At 41.8% G+C, this 16,313-nt stretch overlaps 1 protein-coding gene across 2 annotated transcripts; it reads left to right on the top strand.

Annotated features, from left to right (window-relative positions):
• Positions 1–1,384: 1,384 nt before the first annotated feature.
• LMOD3 (leiomodin 3) lies at positions 1,385–15,604 on the top strand. Of its 2 annotated transcripts, XM_007096333.3 has the most exons (4): positions 1,385–1,515; positions 1,974–2,297; positions 5,185–6,597; positions 15,301–15,604. In XM_007096333.3, exons 2-4 carry the CDS (start codon positions 2,004–2,006, stop codon positions 15,325–15,327), a joined length of 1,734 nt encoding a protein of 577 aa, XP_007096395.2. In that variant the 5' UTR covers positions 1,385–1,515; positions 1,974–2,003; the 3' UTR covers positions 15,328–15,604. The 2 variants fall into 2 exon arrangements, 1 of the variants encoding a protein (XP_007096395.2); XR_006214459.1 differs by lacking the exons at positions 1,385–1,515; positions 1,974–2,297; positions 5,185–6,597 and adding an exon at positions 13,900–14,212.
• The last annotated feature ends 709 nt before the right edge of the window (positions 15,605–16,313 follow it).

The raw sequence follows: 16,313 nt of genomic DNA, 5'->3' as shown, positions 1-16,313 counted from the left end.
CTCGATCGGTTAAGTGCCCAATGTAAGCTCAGGTCGTGATCTCATGATTCATGGGTTCCAGCCCTGCGCCAGGCTCTGTGCTGATAGCTCAGAGCCTGGAGCCTGTTTCAGATTCTGTGTGTGTGTCTCTCTCTGCTCCTCTCCTGCTTGTGCTCGCTCTCTCTCAAAAATAAATAAATAAACTTGAAAAAGAAAAGAAAACAGCCCAAATATTCGACAGGTGGGGATAGGTTACATAAAGTATGGTATATCCATATAAAAAGTCTTAACAGACTGCTATTCAAAATTATGGTGGCATGTAGGTGGTTCAGTCAGTTGAGCATCTGAGTCTTGATTTCGTCTCCGGTCATGATCCCAGGGTCGTGGGATTGAGCCTCCTATTGGGCATGGAGCCTGCTTAAGATTCTCTCCCTCTGGCCCTCTCTCCCACTCCCATGCACTAAATACATAAATAGATAAATAAAGTAGTAATAGTAGTAGAAAAAATCCTATGGAAGAAATCCTGATTTTGTAGGTTAAAAAAAAAAAAAAAAGATGACAAAAGATTATTTAGTTCATATGCCTGGAAGAAAGGAGTGGGATGATGAACCAAATGTTAATAGTGGTAGCTCTTAGTGATGCCCTAAGGGGAAAATTTTATTTTCTTTATACTTCCCTGTGTCATCTTAACTTTTGTACAATAAATGCACAAATAAGCAACAAATAAGCATTAAATGCTTGACTAAGGATTCCATTCATAAAGTCCCAAAGTTGGAGATTATAGAAGGGTATACAGTAGCAAAGTCTTTCCTAGCCCTGTCTCCCAGACAAGGAGCTCCTCTCTCCAAAAGTATGGAGGGTAATGGTTTCTTGTGTATCTTCCCAAGGATCTGTTATGGTGATAAATTTTTTTTACCCTTTATCATACAAATAACTGTATACAAAAGTTCTGTACTTTGCTATATTAAGTAAGTCTGTGCACCTGTCGCTTCACCCACATCTACAGTCTATGTGTAGGATCCAACTCCCAAGAGTGGAATTGCCGAGTCAAAAAAATGTGCATTTGTCATTTGGGTAACTATTGCCATATTGCCCTCTGAGATTTAAAAACAAAAAATCGTTTCATCGTTTCTTCCAGTACTGGAATGGTTTGGGTGTTGTTTTTGTTTTTTGTTTGTTTTGCTTTGTCTTTCATTTGTGATCCACTTTAATTTATCCCGGCTTGATGGATACTTAGTAAGAAAAACAAATCATGTAAAATATTAAACTCCTCACTTAGAGGTGGAAATTCAAGTGCTGGTTGCCCCCATCTGTTTGATCACAGGATCTAGATGCAAACAAGGACAGCTTGCGAAGGTTCAGCTTACGCAGGGAACGAGGAACACAGCCAGACCTCTTCTCTGCTGTGTGCAGGGTTGCATCCAGAGTCACACTGTAGCGAAGAGGGAAACCCTGAGAGCTCCCGTTCCACCTTCAAGTGAACTTTTCACTTCAACAGAACTCAAGTCGCTGGTTGGATCTTCCTTCCAAAATACTGTAAGTTGCTTTCATCCTCTAAATACAAAGAAGCGGTGTCCCCCTGTGGGGTTGGGGTATGTGTTTATGGGCTGGCGTGCGTTTGGCTATGACCGTGTAAGAGCACACGGGAAGAGCGCTAATTTGATTCCTGTAGAGGTTGTCTAGACCGGTTACTCACTGGCAAACCTAAGCAGCTGCACTGAAATGTCAGATGGATTTGCACAGCTGACTCAAGTTGCCAAAATGAGAGCGGCAGAGTAGTTCCATAAACTGACCCTATCCAGTCAAGCCCTGCTTAATATAGATACGGCATAAGCTTAGCTCCAGTCACCCCTAGCTGCTCAGCACACGCTGCTGGGATTCTCAGGGGGGAAAAAAATCTCTCAAAGCAGCGTTAACCTGGATTGCTTGTTCACTGGGGGAACTCCTTGAGAGTCGATGATTTTGAGAGTCTTTGGTTATTTCTCCTTCTCTAGTAACACAGAGAAATATCGAGAAAAACAATCATGTCAGAACACAGCAGGAATTCAGATCAAGAGGAACTGTTTGATGAGGAGATTGATGAAGATGAAATCTTGGCCAACTTGTCCCCTGAAGAGCTAAAGAAACTGCAGTCGGAAATGGAAGTCATGGCCCCTGACCCCAGGCTTCCTGTGGGAATGATTCAGAAGGATCAGACCGACAAGCCACCCACGGGAAACTTTGACCATAAATCTCTTATGGATTATATGTATTGGCAAAAGGCATCGAGACGCATGCTGGAAGACGAACGTGTCCCTGTCACCTTTGTGCCATCCCAGGTAACCAGGGATTTGTGTACAACAGAGAAACGGCTGCCTGGGCCTGAGCGACAGGTGTCCATGTTGCAACTGTCATTTCTCAAGACTCCATGTTTTTCTCTTGTTGTGTTGCCTCTTCTAGGTTAAATCCATAATGTTTAATCATATGCCAGATTGAAACTTCCTGAAACACTTACATGGTAGAATTGGGAAGAAAAAGTGGTAATTGCTTGTCAATGTCTCTTTTTTTTAAAAAAATTACTATGGGGTTCACCGTGTAGGAAAGCCTGTATTCTGCAGACATGATACTTAATGAATTAACTCATAACCCAGAAGCATTTGTCCTTGACTCTTTTTTTTTTTTTTTTTTTTTGGCTCACAAGCTGTTTTAAGAAGCTGGTGAAAACTCTGTACCCCTTCTTCTGCATATGCATTCATATGCAGTATTTCACGTACAACGGCCAAGGTCTTAAACCCCTCTGAAGACCCACCACACAACTTACAGTTAACCAAGTTAAATAACTAAAAATTCAATATTAACACAGCTTATTGGCTATCAGTAATAAGTTTAGAGACTGATAGCTATGACAGAGTTGTTTTAAGGATGGTTCTTTCTTAAATATGTTCTTTATATGAAAACTAGAATTTATGGTTGAATCTATGAGACGATTGTATATTAGCATACTTTTTTAAATATTCCACTTACAAATGACATAGAAAGAAGAAGACAGAGATCCCCGCAGGTAAAGTCTCTTTTTGTTATGCCTGCTTATATAGATATCTTGTCTCATTGCTCTTATGCAGGCTGTAATTAAGGAAAGTTATAAACTATCTTCATGGTTAGGAGAGTTTAAACATGTACTAAACTTAAGAAAATAAATTGCTTGCTTGATCAGATTCCAGTTTCAGGTATAATCTCCAGATATTTTACAACTGTACTAGAAGACAATTCTATGTGAATGTGAATTTCAGAAAAAGAAAAATAATTGAGTACTTTGAACACTTTGTTCCCTTGGTATAATTTAAACAGCTTGATGATTGGCTCCCCCTCCTGGGAAAGATGAGAAATGCAGTGGTGAAGGCTTTAAGTGGTTTTAGGATAACTGTTGTCAGTTGTGACTTCCAACCAACAATGTTAGAAGCGATAAGAAAGTTACTGCTTGAAAATGCTACATGAGCTTTTGAAATGACACCAACGAGTTACACATGTGGTATAGGAAAGCACCCTGATTGTTGGGCAAGAATCTAATAAACATTATTGATTAAAGGCTGCCATTTTCTTTTCTACATTAAGCAATTGTTGCTAAATATCTAAATAATCCAGCCCTCTTTTGTAGCTGGCTCTGCCTCTAGATACATTGTTTCAAAAGAAACTGACTAGCAAGCCTGTCCTTGGAGTAGCCAGGGCAGTTACAGAGCTGAGGAGACCAAAAAAGAAAAAAAACAAAAAACCAAAAACCCAAGTCTAGGTCTTTGATATATTTCAAAATACCAAGGTGCTCTCATTTTCCCCACAATATGTTACATTTTCAGGATAAGTATGTGATGTACACATTATATTAGGTTAGCAAGAATTTAAGGAATGCAAATTTTGTTGAAGGCAATAGGTAAATTATCCTGTAACCCAGGACTATGAGTACAAAAATGCCTATTCAGCTATATATAAAACCAAGAGTTCAATGTATTGATAGATAAGCCTGTGAGGTTTTCACAGCAAATCATTTTTGGGTCACTTCCAGAATTGAATACCATTTTAAAAAACAATACAGAATCTGAAAACAAAATTAGGTTTCAGTTTAATATATGGGATGGGATAAACACAACCGAAAAAAATGTGTGTTTGTATGTGTAGTATGGCTATAAAAATTCATCTTTATTTAGGTTATATTTGCTTACAAAATGAGTATGCATACTTTGTTTTAAAAAGGAAACCACTCAAACACTTGAGAATTATAGAATGTAAAAAGTAAAAATCCCCCAAATGCTTCCCTTCCCCAGTTATCTTTTTAAAAATTTTTTTAAATGTTTATTTATTTTTGAGAGAGACAGAGACAGAGTGTGAGTTGGGGAGGGGCAGAGAGAAAGGGAGACAGAGTCCGGAGCAGGCTCCAGGCTCTGAGCTGTCAGCACAGAGCTTGACGCAGGGCTTGAACTCACAAACCACGAGATCATGACCTGAGCCAAAGTTGGACGCTTAACCAACTGAGACACCCATGTGTCCCTTCCCCAGTTATCTTTTTCTTTTTCTTTTTCTTTTTCTTTTTCTTCTTCTTCTTCTTCTTCTTCTTTATCTTTTTCTTTTTTTTTAAGATTTTATTGTTTGGGGTACCTGGGTGGCTCAGCTGGTTAGGTGTCTGACATTAGCTCAGGTCATGATCTCACAGGTCATGGGTTCGAGCCCCACATCAGGCTCTGTGCAGACAGCTCAGAGCCTGGAGCCTGCTTCAGATTCTGTGTCTCCCTCTCTCTCTGCCCCTCCCCTGCTAGTCCTCTTTCTTTTTCAAAAATAAAATAAAAACATTAAAAAAATATTTTATTGTTTAAGTAATCTCTACATCCAATGTGGGGCTTGAACTCACAACTCTGAGGTCAGGAGTCCTGTACACCCCCCCCCCCCTTGATGAACCAGCCAGGTGCTCTTCCCTTCCCAGTTAGCTCTCTTTCTAAGAGATAACTACTAATTTGGTAAACATTACAAGAGACTTTTTTTCCCAATATTTTATAAACTTGATATGTTGTATATGTGTTTATATACGTATACACATACAAACGGAATGCTATACATACAGTTCCTTTGTTTTTTTTTCCCCACTTCATAATAAACCTTTTTCTTATTTCTAGTAGCTACTGCTCTGCTTCATATCTCTCCACTGCCCTGTGTTCTAACCCTCCTAAAACTCTCTTTTAGGTGGACATTCAAGAGCAGCATGAAGAAGGAGGCACAGGTAATAGACACGTGTCCCACTATTTAAAAGAAAAGCTCAACAATGAAATCACAGCCAATAAAAGAGAATCGAAAGGCAGCGACGATGTCCAAGAACCAGATGAGGAAGATGGTGAAGAAGATGAAGGAGATGAAGATGATGAAGATGATGAAGATGATGAGGATGATGAGGATGATGACGATGAGGATGAGGATGATGAGGATGAAGATGGCAGGGAAGATAAAAAGCCGCAAAGAGGAGAGGAAGGTGAGGGAAAGGAGCAAATCAGAAACGGTGAGAGCCGCTCCCCCCAAGTAGCTAAGAAAGCATTCGAAGAACAGAAAGACAGGCCAGAGGTCCAAGAAAAGAGCGAGAAGAAAGTATCAAAATTAGATCCTAAGAAGTTAGCTCTAGACACCAGTTTTTTAAAGGTGAGTGCAAGGCCTTCAGGAAACCAGACGGACCTGGATGGGAGCTTGAGGAGAGTTAGACAGAATGATCCCGATATGAAGGAGCTCAATTTGAACAACATTGAAAACATCCCCAAGGAAATGTTACTGGACTTTGTCAACGCAATGAAGAAAAACAAACATGTCAAAACCTTCAGTTTAGCAAACGTGGGCGCTGATGAGAACACCGCGTTTGCCTTGGCTAACATGTTGCGGGAAAATAGGAGCATCACCACTCTCAACATCGAGTCCAACTTCATCACAGGTAAAGGAATTGTGGCCATCATGAGGTGTCTCCAGTTCAACGAGACGCTCACTGAACTTCGGTTTCACAATCAAAGGCACATGCTGGGCCACCATGCCGAAATGGAAATATCCAGACTGTTGAAGGCCAACACCACCCTCCTGAAGATGGGCTACCATTTTGAGCTCCCGGGCCCCAGAATGGTGGTAACCAACCTGCTCACCAGGAATCAGGATAAACAAAGGCAGAAGAGACAAGAGGAACAAAAACAACAGCGACTGAAAGAGCAGAGGAAGTTGATAGCCATGCTGGAGAACGGGTTGGGGCTACCGCCCGGAATGTGGGAGAAGTTGGGAGGACCCATGCCGGATGCCAGGATGCAGGAGTTCCTCCAACCTCCTCCTCAGCCTCCCAACCCCCAGGCAGTCCCCTTCAGTCGGCAGAACGAAATGATGAAGAAGCCATCACAACCTCCGAAGTACAGGACGGACCCTGACTCCTTCCGGGTGGTGAAGCTGAAGAGAATCCAGCGCAAATCTCGGATGCCAGAGGCCAGAGAACCCCCCGAGAAAACCAACCTCAAAGACGTCATCAGAACACTGAAGCCAGTGCCGAGAAATAGGCCACCCCCGTTGGTGGAAATCACTCCCAGAGATCAGCTCTTGAATGACATTCGTCACAGCAATGTCGCCTACCTTAAACCCGTAAGTAGAGGGAAAGAGAAATGGGGAGCAAGCACCAGCCAGTGTATCCCACCTCTATTCCCTGCTCGTTTTTGTTTTTGTTTTTGTTTTTAATGTTTGTTTATTTTTGAGAGAGAGACAGAGTGTGAGTAGGGGAGGGGAGGGGCAGGGAGAGAGGGAGACGCAGAATCCGAAGCAGGCTCCAGGCTCTGAGCTGCCAGCACACAGCCCGACGCGGGGCTCGAACTCACGGACCACGAGATCATGACCTGAGCCGAAGTCGGACGCTTAACCGACTGAGCCACCCAGGCGCCCCTCCTTGCTTGTTTTAATGCGAGGACATTCTCATAAGTGTGACCAACTGGAAGAAGCCCATCAACATTACCAGTGGACCTAAATTACTAGCTGTCCTCTTGGACATACATACATCTGTACACCTTAGTAATAATAATACTAACAGCTAACATTTATTAGGTACTTACTATGGGCCAGATTGATGATCTGAATTATCTTATAGGGCTAGCAACCCTATAAGGTGTTATTAGTCTCCACATGTTATTAAAAAGAAACTGAGGCTTAGAGAAGTTAAATACCAAGTATAGGAGATACAGGTAGAAAGTGGTAGAATTGACGCGGATACCCAGTTCCAAGTTGAGGATGAAGCTTTTATTTGCCCCAGCCATAAAGTGGACCTTCAGAGATCTTGAGGAACCTGTTGCAGGAATAAGTAAGAATGAAGCCTAAATCAGGCCCCTTATTTGTAAATAACTGAGGGCTTCCACAATGTTTAAAGATAGTTGGTACTTTTTTTTTTTAATTTTTTTTTTTAACGTTTATTTATTTTTGAGACAGAGAGAGACAGAGCATGAATGGGGGAGGGTCAGAGAGAGAGGGAGACACAGAATCGGAAGCAGGCTCCAGGCTCTGAGCCATCAGCCCAGAGCCCGACGCGGGGCTCGAACTCACGGACCGCGAGATCGTGACCTGAGCTGAAGTCGGACGCTTAACCGACTGAGCCACCCAGGCGCCCCAATTGGTACTTTTTTAGTAGATGAAGAGAGACTACGTACAATTGCATTTATATATTCTTCACTTTTTAGACAGCCAGACAAATGGCAAACTTCAAGTTAGTGTCTCCATGAATTAATGGAGTTTTAACTACTATTTCAGTTTTAATATTTACAATGATTCACTATTGTTGCTGCTGATACATGAAAGTATTTTATTCCTTGCAGGTTAAGTTGAGGCAATAATTTTTTTTGGTCATTACTATGATAGCATTTATGGAATCTGAGAGGTGTGTGTCCCAAGGTCACGGGTAGCTGATAATTAACTGTATTATTTTAAAATTTTTCTTTTTTTTAAATTTTTGTTTATTTTTGAAGGAAAGAGGCAGAGTGTGGGTGGGGGAGGGGCAGAGGGAGAGGAAGACACAGAATCAGAAATGTGCTCCAGGCTCTGAGCTGTCAGCGCAGAGCCCAACATGGGGCTCGAACTCACAAACCGTGAGATCATGACGTGAACTTAAGTCGGTCGCTTCACCGACTGAGCCACCCAGGTACCCCAGTTTTAAATCCTAGTGTGTAATTCAGCCAGAATAGTCTGTACATGATTTCATCATAGGGAGCCTCAATTTTTTCAAGATGTGTTCTACATATGTATGTTCCTTTTTTCCCATCTGCTAGTAATGCAGAATTGACAACATTCCATTCCTCCAAATCAAAGATGACTTTCCTCTGTGTGGTAGGATTCTGGTTCTTCCTAGGGCAGAAGCCAGGGTGAGAACACTAGAGGTCCCATGAGGTCAGGCAAGAGTTCTTTGCCTGCCCTTGGGTACCACATCAAGACTTGCTGCACCTGCTCCTCTCCCCGGCAGCCAGACCTCTGTAGGGGGTGGATTGGGCTGTTGTTTTGAGAGAAACTAGCTCTGTTACTGTGCAACCAATCATTGGCAAAGCATCTGGGAGCTGCCTGGGAGGCTGTACCATCAGAAAATAACAGTCTAAAAAGAGTGAAGGGAAGTCTTTTTACAATCTACATTAGAGGTGGCCTGTGGATTCAGAGTAGAAGAGATAAACAAGTTCCAATGATCATCTGACCCAATTCCCTGCCTTCCCAGGGAGTGTTGTAGTGAGCGAGTCTGCTTTTCCTAGAGTCTGTTTCATTCTACCCATTCACTTATTCATTAATGCTACACATATTTACATAGTACTTTTTACATGTCAGGCACCATCCGAGGGGTCAGGAATACTGTGGTGAATAAGACAGGTGCAGTCTTGGCCTCATGGATCTTAGGGTCTTGGTTTTGTAATTTCCATAGTCAGGACACTCTGCCTTTTGGTCAGCTGAAACCAATCCAACTCTGAGTTCAGATTCCAGAACAGAGGGCAATAAAATAAATTCCCAAGGATACTTATAAAAGCGCAACACCCTGCTAAGTACTACACTTTCCCCTTTTGATCGATTCTAGGAAGTTACCAGTTTTAAGCTGTGTTTTGTTTTTACGGTCCACTGAGAAGGAAACATGCTTCAAAGTAAACTCTGACATGATTTTTGAATGATGCCCTTGCACGTTGGCCTCTGCTTGGAAATGTCTTTTATCTGCTCCAACGGATTGGCAATTCCGCCTGCTTTCCGCTGCCTGGTTTGGCCAGCAATAGGTACCTCTTTGCATATATTTAAGATACAAAATGTCACGCAACTTCATCCACATAGTCCTGGAAAATGCTCTGCAAAAATGTGAAAATGCATCATTCCACTGACAAACCTTCACTCCACTAATGTCCCTTTGCTCCCCGCTGATCAAATTTTGTGCTTTGCTACATGCACGATAAATCTCTGCTTTCATGATGAATCATAGCGTGATCTTAAAAGCTATTCTTGTTATTTTGAAATCATTTTAGGCTTGCGGAAGTTCAAAAATAGTGCAAAGAACTGGTACATACCCATCACATTTTGTCAACTTTGACATTCTTCAAAAGCTACTCTATTTATTAAGTTTCATTTAGGTAATCTACACCCAATGTGGGGCTTGGGCCCATGACCTCGAGATCAAGAGTTGCTTGCTATCCCCGCTGAGCCAGCCAAGCATGCCCAAACAGTCTTTTGTTTAAAGTAGGCTCCCCACCCAGTGTGGGGCTTGAACTTGCGACCCAGAGATCAAGAGTCGCATGCTCTACTAACCCAGCCAGCCCGTGTAGTTAATGGAAGCGCTAATAGGGTTCAAGGCCATGGTGTGTTCGTGCTTGTTTGCGCAACCAGCTATTGTAAAACATCATGGCATGCAAGACGCTTTCTGGTCTGGGGACTGTGGAAATGTCACTGAAAACGCCCCTGGTGATGGTATCACAAAATCTGAGCAGAAAGGGATCTTTTTAGCCAGCCAAAGGAGACATCACAGCATTCATTTTGGAGAGCTTAAACTAAAGGTTTTTAGGTTTTTCTCCCCACGCTTGCGTTGGTAGATAGAGATGCCCTCCAAACCCCTGGATTTTCAAATAGGAGGTTAAGATGAAAGAATAATTTTGAAATGTGATTTTTTTCCCCGTGTTCCTCACTGGAATCTTGAGTGTCCAAAAGCATATGTACAAATTATTTAGTATTATTATTTAGGAAACTTGAAAGGGAAAAACAAGACTAGCTCTTTTCCTCTCGTGGACTTGGAAATCCTCTTTTTGCATTTGCCAGAGGAGATCTCATCAAGTAGTCAGTTTGTATTTTTTAATCTTATTTTTTTCATTTCAATGCCTATTCTGTCCCCATGCTTGCTTCTGGCCTGGGAACTTTGAAATGAAGTTGCTAGCAAAGAATAAAAGAAAACCTGTACACTTGCTCGGCTTAAATGCTACCTCTTCCAAGAAGCCGCCCATTTAATTCAGCTTAAGAGGAATGTATGTGTTCTGTGGGCCAGGGATGGAGAACTGACAGATTGTCAGCCAAGGCTCCAGGCCTATATTGTTTGGCTTGAGTATTGTTGTACAAAATTTAAAATACCACACAATAACATCGAGACATCTGGCACCCCTGGAAGCCTCAGATCTGGCCACAGTGGGCTCGCATTTGCATGTACTAATCAGGTGGATCTGGGATTGGCTTCTCCCTTGAGATAGATGATGGACTCTTGAGTCTTTCTGTCTCCACCATTCCCTACCGCCTAATACCTGGCCTGTTCCACTCATTTGCATGACTTAGTTGGCTCCAGTAGAGTTTTTTAGGTTCTTCTCTTCTTGTTTTTAGCTGTGCTTTTAAACTCTCTGTCTTGTCTAGCAAAGTGAATTTATTAGATAATCACTAATTCCTTTCCCTATAAGTTAATAACTAGTCAGTGTGATACCAGCCCAAAACAAAGATGTTAGGCTTATACAGGCTTATCCTTCCCTGGCAAATGTATGATTTTTTTTTTTTTTTCATCTTGAAAATTTTGTGGACCACTCACTGCCTACCATCCCAGATGGGTCTTTGTACTTCTCCCTGAAATAAAATTCCATCTGCGACAACAATTTAATTCACCGAGGCTAAATGCATTTATATCTTACACAAGCTTCAGTGCCAATCGGAAAAGGCGTTTTAGGGGCGCCTGGGTGGCTCAGTCGGTTAAGCATCCGACTTCAGCTCAGGTCACGATCTCGCAGTCCCGTGAGTTCAAGCCCCGCGTCGGGCTCTTGGCTGACGGCTCAGAGCGTGGAGCCTGCTTCCCATTCTGTGTCTCCCTCTCTCTCTGACCCTCCCCCGTTCATGCTCTGTCTCTCTCTGTCTCAAAAATAAATAAACTTTAAAAAAAAAAAAAAGGCGTTTTAACATTAACTCAGTTTCACTTTGGGCTCACCTATGTATTTCTGTATTGCTTCCACTCAATTGCCTAAAAACACAGCTAAATTTCTCCTTCGGAAAGACTTCAGTTTAATAATATCCTAAGCAGCCTTTGTTAGCCAAAAGTCTCAATGACGCATTGGCAGTTGTGATTATAAGATGCAACATTATAGACTCTTGAGTCTTTATCTTTATTTCTAGCCATTTCTTCTTTGCCTCATTAACAAGATCTTTTTTCTCTTTAGGATTTCTGGATTCTCTCCTTTCACAATTTTCTCCTTCCTATTTTTATCTTTTCCCTTTGTTTCAATTGTCACATAATCTGGGACACTCCCTGGATCTCTCTTTCCCCTTAGATCACTGGGGTTTTCTTGACTACTTCGTTCAATTTGTCCCCAAGCCAAGCTCTTGAGTTTAGATCTACTTGTGTTTCTGGTTCCCAGTGTTCCATGCTCTCTTCCTTCTCTCACGAGTTCAGGTCTAGAGCCCCCAGCATTATCTTCAACAACTTTTTTCCTGCCTTATTGTTTTTGCTCCTTTAGAGGATACCTCTCTATACGAAAAAGCTATGTCACATCTCAAACTCCCCTAGAAAGAGCCTATGCTTACAGAATTACTTAGTCTAAGAGCTGCCATTTCCTAATACCTAGTGTAGAAAAGAATCTATGGTATACAACGTTTCTGAAGTCTGTGATAGTGATTGTTAAAATTTAGCATGCATCAGAATCACCTAGAAGGCTAAATACGGATTGCTGAGCCCACCTCTGGAATTCCCCATTCCATAGGTTTTAGATGGTGCCTGAGAATTTGCATTTCTGTCAACTTCCTTGGCGATGCCGATGCTACTTTTTTTGACGCCACACTTTGATGGTCACAACTCCGTGACCTCCACGACAAACCACATCTTTTAACAGTTCCCCTAAAGGAACTTCCTTCCTTGCCTCTATACCCTCTACTCAAATGACCTTTAATTCTATTTCTATCTGTTGAAATCTATCCCAACAGGCTTGACTCAAATACGACTTCTTACAACAAAAGAAACCAAACAAGTTACCAGTAGTGAATACTTTCCCTTTCTATTTCCATTCTCCTTAATCTGCACCTCTCTTACTGAATCTCCCACATTCTGCTTCAGGTTCAGCCCTCCTAAGTTACAGTATAGGTCTCCTAGGGGACTGTGAATTCCTCAAACTAGCCTTTCCTCTTCTCTGTCCTGGATACCCACTGAGTTGTTGACTGAGAGCAGGAATTCACATCCATATGCCAAGTTAAATAACCCCTACTGAGATGGATCTTCTCTTCTGGCCCAGTCTCTGTGAGTGTATGTATGTGTATGCCTTATGTAATGCTCTCCACACATACTTTTCTTAAACTAGTTTTAACCAACAAGTAAAGGGGGGAACAGGACCCCTAACAGTACTACATGCTGATTCTCATGTGTTTGTAAGTTTTAGGTATTTATAACAGCAAGACTAGCTATCTTTTCCTTTACAGTTTCTGTCTTTTGTGTTCTGCTTAGAAATGGCTTCTTTTGGAGATTACTAAGATACTTGCCCATCTTTTATTCCTGCATTTGTAGTTGATTTTTTTTTAATTTTCTAATGTTTATTTTTGAGGGAGAGAGAGAGAGCATGTGTGCGCGTGAGATGGGGGGGGGGTGGCAAAGAGAGAGGGAGACACAGATTCTGAAGTGGGCTCCAGGCTCTGAGCTGTCAGCACAGAGCTGACGCAGGGCTTGAACCCATAGACGGCAAGATCATGCCCTGAGTCAAAGTCAGACGCTTAACCGACTGAGCCACCCAGGTGCCCGTGTAGTTTTTGGTTTTAAAAAAAGATTCCATATTACAGATGAGTTAAAGGGTTAAATTTTAGAAGTAAATAGAGAGCAAAAAGCCTCCTTTGTTATTTCTTTTCCAAAGAGCTGACCAATGACAGCTAACCAATGACTCATTCTTTTTCACAGTGAATTGCCAACGTGGTCATATTTTAAATATATCAATATGTATCTGGGTTTACTCTGTTGGGCCAGTGCCACATTCTGCTTTTTAAAATATTTTTATTAATTTGGAACCCTCCCATGCATAACATTATATAACATTATGTAAATAATAACATTATGTAAAATAATTTTTTCCATTCAACAATACAAAGAACAGGGGCGCCTGGGTGGCGCAGTCGGTTGGGCGTCCGACTTCAGCCAGGTCACGATCTCGCGGTCCGTGAGTTCGAGCCCCGCGTCAGGCTCTGGGCTGATGGCTCAGAGCCTGGAGCCTGTTTCCGATTCTGTGTCTCCCTCTCTCTCTGCCCCTCCCCCGTTCATGCTCTGTCTCTCTCTGTCCCAAAAATAAATAAACGTTGAAAAAAAAAATTAAAAAACAAAACAAAAAAAAAAAAACAATACAAAGAACACACTGTTCTAGTTATTTGTTGCAACTTTGTAGTCACTTTAAATACTGGGCAGTGCATTTTCTGCTCACTGGTGTTTACTGTCGGTGTCTCCATGGTTGAGCCCTACCAAAGTGCTGTCACAACTGTCGCATCCTGAAAGTCTGACACCAGGAGGGAGAGGGCCAAAGCACATGGAGAACCCCTTGGTTTGAAGGCTGGGCAGGCAGAAGCAACCCATCAGAAGTCTCCCCAGGAGGCAGGATGTTGGGAAATTTCCAGCCAAAGGTCATGGGCAGAGAACTGCCTGTAGGAGGGGCCATAGCAGATGGCCAAGATGGCTCATCACGCTGGCAGGTGGACATGGGGAATAGGAGGAGGAACATTCTTAATCATTATTGTACAAACTCTGAATGTCCTCTGGAAGGTACATGCATGTGAGGTAAGTCACCCTCCTAAGATGTAACACCACTTGAAACTGTTTAACAACTTGCCTTGTATTTAAGTTGTTCCTATGAAGCAAAACTAAAATAGCAGTCAGACTTTTGCTACTCTTTTGTAATTTTTTTTTTTTTTTTGCCTTAGGGCTTCTCCCAGTGATGTTTTATTTTTAAAATTTAATTGAGCTTCAAATTAGAAATGCATTTCAAGAAGGAAAGACCAGTTTTTATTATTTTTTATTAAATTTTTTTAAATGTTATTTATTTTTGAGAGAGAGACAGAGACAGAGTGCCAGTGGCGTAGGGGCAGAGAGAGAGGGAGACACAGAATCTGAAGCAGGCTCCAGGCTCCAGGCTGTAAGCTGTCAGCACAGAGCCCGATGCAGGGCTTGAACCTGTGAACCGCAAGATCATGACCTGAGCCAAAGCCGGATGCCTAACTGACTGAGCCATCCAGGCGCCCCAGAAAGATCAGTTTTTAAAAGAATATATGTTTTATACTTTTGTGGTGGTATTTTTTTGTGGTTAAGGCTTGGGTACTGATATCAGGCAGATCTCGATTCAAATCCTGCTCTGTCACTTACTAGCTGCGGGGCAAATTGTTTCTCCTCTCTGAGCCTGTTCCCTCCTTACAAGGCTATTGTATGATAGCCTTGCTTTTGAAGTGTTGATCTTGACTACTAGCTTGTATTATATCCCTTCATCCTTAAAATAGCCTTGTCTGTTAGACACATACTGTTACTGTCGTTTTACAGTGGAGAAAACGCATGTTTAGCACCACACAGCTAGGAGTGCCAGTATCAGGATTTGAACCAGGCGGATTCCAACATCTGCCCTTTTGTTTTTATAATATGCTTCACCATGTGCTTCAAGCCCTTAGATCAGTCCCTGGTATCAGTAAATGCCCACTGAATGGTGATTGTGGTTGTTACTGTTGTTTTATTATAATCTGAGTGGCTCTCTGGCCCCAATTTCTCATCCATTCTGTAACTTTTCAGACACATAGTAAGTTTTGTCATTTTTGCTGTAAAACTCTTGAATTTCCAAGATTAATTTTTTTTCTCTTTTCTTCAACTACTTCAATCCACAGGTGCAACTGCCAAAAGAGCTGGCATAAGTGGCAACAGAATCATCTAGAAGAGCAAGGATTTGAGATAATGACTCTCGTATCAGAGTTCGGAGACTCTTTGAGCAGCATACTTCTGGAGCCAGGTGGTGGAAGCGGGAATGGGCTGACATCTGATAGGAGCATTTTGTAAATGCAGAGGCAAAATAGGGGCTGAAAAGGGAGGAGGAGATAAGAAAATTACTATTCTGGGACACCATTCTCTATGTCCAATCAGTTTGCGTGACTGAGATAAAAATGCAGTCACGCTTCCAGCAACAGAAGTTTCAAAGAGGTTTTTGTTTTCGTAAACGTTTGTTTTGCTTTCTTCTGGAAAATAACAATAAATACTATAGAAGTGTTAAGTATTTCTCCCTCCATCTCCTGCTGTAATTCATTGCATGGTATCTTAAAGGGCACAAATCATGTTTCACTCTCTGGATATGTGAAGGGTGAATTGGGCTCCAGGACCTGCTGATGCTTTGAAATGGAAGAATGGTGAATGAGCTCTTCTCTGGAGAATCATGTGAGGATTTTCAGTCCCCAGCCCTGTTTAGCTTGCTCTCTTGGTCATTCCCCTGGTGGATCTTACTTCAGAAAGGGGTGTGTGTGTGTGTGTGTGTGTGTGTGTGTGTGTGTGTTTATCTGTGAGGAGCAGAGCAGTTAAGGCATAGGACATGGAGAAAATAGTGTTTCCAGGAAAAGTAATGGGAAAAACAAACCGTGTATGTATACACACACATAAATATACATACATACTCATACACGCGTATACTTCCCTGTTTCCATATGTAGAGGGAGAAAGGCAGAGAACATGTTAGTTTTGTTTTGTTAAAAGTTTTGTATAAATAATGATTGATAAATTTTTAGTTTTAGCTAATATATATAAAACATATACATATATACACACACATATATGTGTTTAGTCTATGCATCTAATTTGATCTTGTTGCTCTCCTCAAAAATCTTCTAAAGGAAATTTGCTACAGGGTTAGCTT

The sequence above is a fragment of the Panthera tigris genome, chromosome A2 (genome assembly GCF_018350195.1).
Source record: "Panthera tigris isolate Pti1 chromosome A2, P.tigris_Pti1_mat1.1, whole genome shotgun sequence".
NCBI classification, from domain to species: Eukaryota; Metazoa; Chordata; class Mammalia; order Carnivora; family Felidae; genus Panthera; species Panthera tigris.
Note: the sequence above shows the minus strand (reverse complement) of the source record. Positions and strands in the feature narration are given on the sequence as shown.